The sequence below is a fragment of the Sorex fumeus genome, unplaced genomic scaffold (genome assembly GCF_029834395.1).
Source record: "Sorex fumeus unplaced genomic scaffold, SorFum_2.1 ptg000039l, whole genome shotgun sequence".
NCBI lineage: Eukaryota > Metazoa > Chordata > Mammalia > Eulipotyphla > Soricidae > Sorex > Sorex fumeus.
Genome location: NW_026606096.1, coordinates 15619759 through 15623157, shown reverse-complemented (window position 1 = coordinate 15623157; position 3399 = coordinate 15619759). Strand labels below are relative to the sequence as shown.

At 44.2% G+C, this 3399-nt stretch overlaps 1 protein-coding gene across 1 annotated transcript; it reads right to left on the bottom strand.

Annotated features, from left to right (window-relative positions):
• Positions 1 to 1787: 1787 nt before the first annotated feature.
• LOC130028176 (tripartite motif-containing protein 75-like) lies at positions 1788 to 3179 on the bottom strand. The gene has a single exon (XM_056118883.1). It carries the CDS (start codon positions 3177 to 3179, stop codon positions 1788 to 1790), a length of 1392 nt encoding a protein of 463 aa, XP_055974858.1.
• Positions 3180 to 3399: the final 220 nt, after the last annotated feature.

Sequence of the window (3399 nt, the reverse complement as noted above, 5' to 3'; positions counted from 1 at the left end):
ATTGAAGGACAAAAATCTTTATTCGTCTGTGTATGGTGTGGTTGCTTGGATATCAAAGATTTTGGGTGGAACTGATAGCCTCCATTTTTGTGTTCAAATTTACTGAGAAGGCATTAGTGTTAATATGTTACAGTTGCTTAACTGAAGCAAAATTATAAAGTGATTCCTTTACAACTGTTAACCACCAAAAGGAAAACCGAAGGGCAGATGCAGCAGTCTTTTGAAAAATAATACAAACTCTTTTAAAAAAACACACAACAGGTCACACAGAAAGAACCCAGAGTAGAGTGTGTAGTACGAGGACTAATGCCATGCTAGAGAACCTCTCTTTATTTTGCCCCATTTCATGTTTTCCTCCTCATGGCAGTAAGACCCAGGGCTGGCCCTTCATCTTGAGGACTGGACTTACGATTCTGGGGGCAGATCTTTCTTCTGGGGCTGTTAAATTATTATCAACACCTGCTACTCCTTAAACACCCCATAAGTAAGTGGGGGAGGGGGTTTCTCCTGCTTTTTGCTCCTATGAAACTGGCTTCTTCCCTGTCACATTTCTTGCCCTCCTGCAAACCAGAGGAGCTGCAGATAGGGGACTCTGGTTTGGGGGCTTGTCTAGAACAACTGGAGAGCAGAATAGGGACTGACTCTGGCTTGTGGGGGTGAGGGGAGCTTACCAGTTCATGCAAGTCCCGGATGCGTAGCTTACAGAATCTTAGGTCAGGCCTACTAGGGCAGGAGATGAAATGAGCACATCCAGGTTGTCTGGGTCCCCAACCACTGGGAAAGAGAGAAAGCAAACTGGAGCCTGGCACAGGTTGGGGTGGGTGGAGATGGGGGCCACTGGGCCGTGGAGGATCCTGGAGAGAAATCTGATACAGGGCCTTGAGTAGGAAGTCATTCCTATCTGTGTCCGCAGGTTTCTCTAGTTCCCTATCTTGTTCCTTTGTGAGTGCAGGAATGATCAGAATAGGTATCCCCAAGTAAATGAGTTCATCGAAAAGCAAGTAGCTAAGATGTTGGTGGTTACTGGTTTATATGAGAGGAGGGTCACTGTCACTGTCCTACCGTTGTTCATCGATTTTCTCGAGCAGGCTCAGTAACGTCTCAATCTTGAGACTTTGCTGTTATTTTGTTTGTCATATTGAATACCTCACGGGTAGCTTGCCAGGCTTTGCGGTGCCAGTGAGATATTATTGGTAGCCTGCCAGGTTCTCGGGGAGGGGCAGAGGAATCAAACTTGGCTCAGCCAGGCCAGCTGCACACAAGGAAAATGCCCTACCGCTGTGCTGTCGCTCCAGCCTTTGAGAAGGGGGTAGCACAACTCAAGATTTTCTATCCCTAAGCAGGTAGGGTGTTTGCCTTGCATGAGGCCGACCTGGCCGACCCAAGTTCAATTCCTCCACCCCTGTCGGAGAGCCTGGGAAGCTACCAAGAGTATCTTGTGCTCAAGGCAAAGCCTGGCAAGCTACCCGTGTTGTATCCAGTATGGCAAACACAGTAACAAGTGTCAAAATTGAGACATTACTGGGCCCGCTGGAGCAAATCGATGGAAAATGGGAGAAGAGTGACGTGAAGCTTTTCTCCTCTCCAAAAATCCTGCTAAGTAGTCCAGGAAGGTTTGGCTCAAGGGGAAGAAAAAAATGTGAGCCCTATAGAATTTCAGAAGGCAGACAACAAATATGAACCAGGAACTTATAAATCTTCTAAACTTTATTTATAAACCTTATAAACAGTCTTTCTAAAAAATAATCACTCAAACACACTCAAACACAAATAATTTTCATAGTAGTTCACCATTCCTTTGTGGTCAAACATATTGAAATTGATTTTGAAGAGGGTCCAATAGCAAAATATGGCATCAGTTTCCCTGTGAATTTATCAGTGATTTTACACAAATATAATCTGTTATTCAAACGATAAATGGAAAGTTCTCCCAGTTCATAGTCTAGAAATACACCAAATTGCATACCTGGGTCTGCTTGTTTAATGTCCATGTCCTGTTCTGTGTTCTTTGCAGTCTGTAAAAATGCCCAATAGCCATTTTCAGGGGTTGGTAGTATCCCAGAATTTCCGCAGAATGATTTTTTACAAACACCTATGGACCATTCACCAACCCCTGTGACTTCTACTTGCCAAAAATGCCTGCCCCCATCAAAGCCCTCACAGCTGAGCACAGCTAGGTAAGGAGTAAACGTCTGGGAGTTGTCAAGAAATTGTGGTAGACTTGTTGTAGATATACTTTTCCTGTCTTTGGAGATAATCAGACTTGGATGTGCAGTTTCAGGATCAAGTGTCAAATCTACCTGGAACTTGCTGATCATTGTGTGCAGACCAAAATAATGTGGAGGGAGGGCTAAACTCTCTGTCTTGAGTTTATACAAAAAGACTGCTGGGAGGGTTAAGTCTTTGTGCCGACTTTGAATACTTTTGATGCTGGATAGCAACTCTAGGTTGGGCAGCAAATACTTTTTTCTTGCGTCACTTAGAAGATTTTTATGTGTGTCCATGTGACTTGAAATATAGCTTTTGTTTTCGGTGAATTTATCCTTCTCTTTGTTCTCTTCCTTAATCAATCTGGCATCACTTGCAAAATGTTCCCTTCTCAAGAAAAATATGAATTCTTTAAATTCAGAATCTAATTCTGTCTTCTGGTGTTCCACCTTCCGACTCTCTTCAAGAAATTTTGAAATTTGTTTCTTACAATCCGTTTCAGTGGTTTCAATCTTCCTCTTCAGGAGCTCCATGTAGCTTCTGAGCTTCTTTCTTTGACTCACTGCAGCTCTCTCAGCAGGGATGACGTAGTGATCCTGGTGGTCATGGGCGGTCCTGCACTGGGGACACAAGAGCTCAGAATCCTCCTCACAGAACATGTCCAAGACCTCCTGGTGCTTCTCACATAGTTTCTGTTCCTGCCGTTTCCTTTTATTCCCTCTGATGGGGAGCTGATTAACGATGTCAGTGATGTGACACAATTGGTTGTTTCTCTTCAAGTTTCTGTCAGGGCAGTGGTGGAGGCAGACAGGACAGAGGAAGATGTCCTGTAGGTCAACCCAGCGCTGTTGAATGCAGGAGACACAGAAGTTGTGGCCACAGGCTAGAGTCACTGGGTCTCTCAGGTTATCTAGACAGAGAGGGCAGCTGACTTCTGATTGGAGTTCGGCCAGGGAAGCGGAAAAAGCCATTCTTGGAAGAAGGATGTCTGGAAATAAGTCTTTTAAAATATAAGTATTCTGAAGATAGATCTTTTAGAATGATTTTTTTTCTTTTCTTTTTGACTTTTTCTTTTTGTTTGTTTTGGGCAAACCCGGCAATGCTCAGGGGTTACTTTTGGCTCTGCACTCAGGAATTACTCCTGGCAGTGCTGGGGGACCTCATGGGATGCTGGGGGTCAGCTGTATGCAA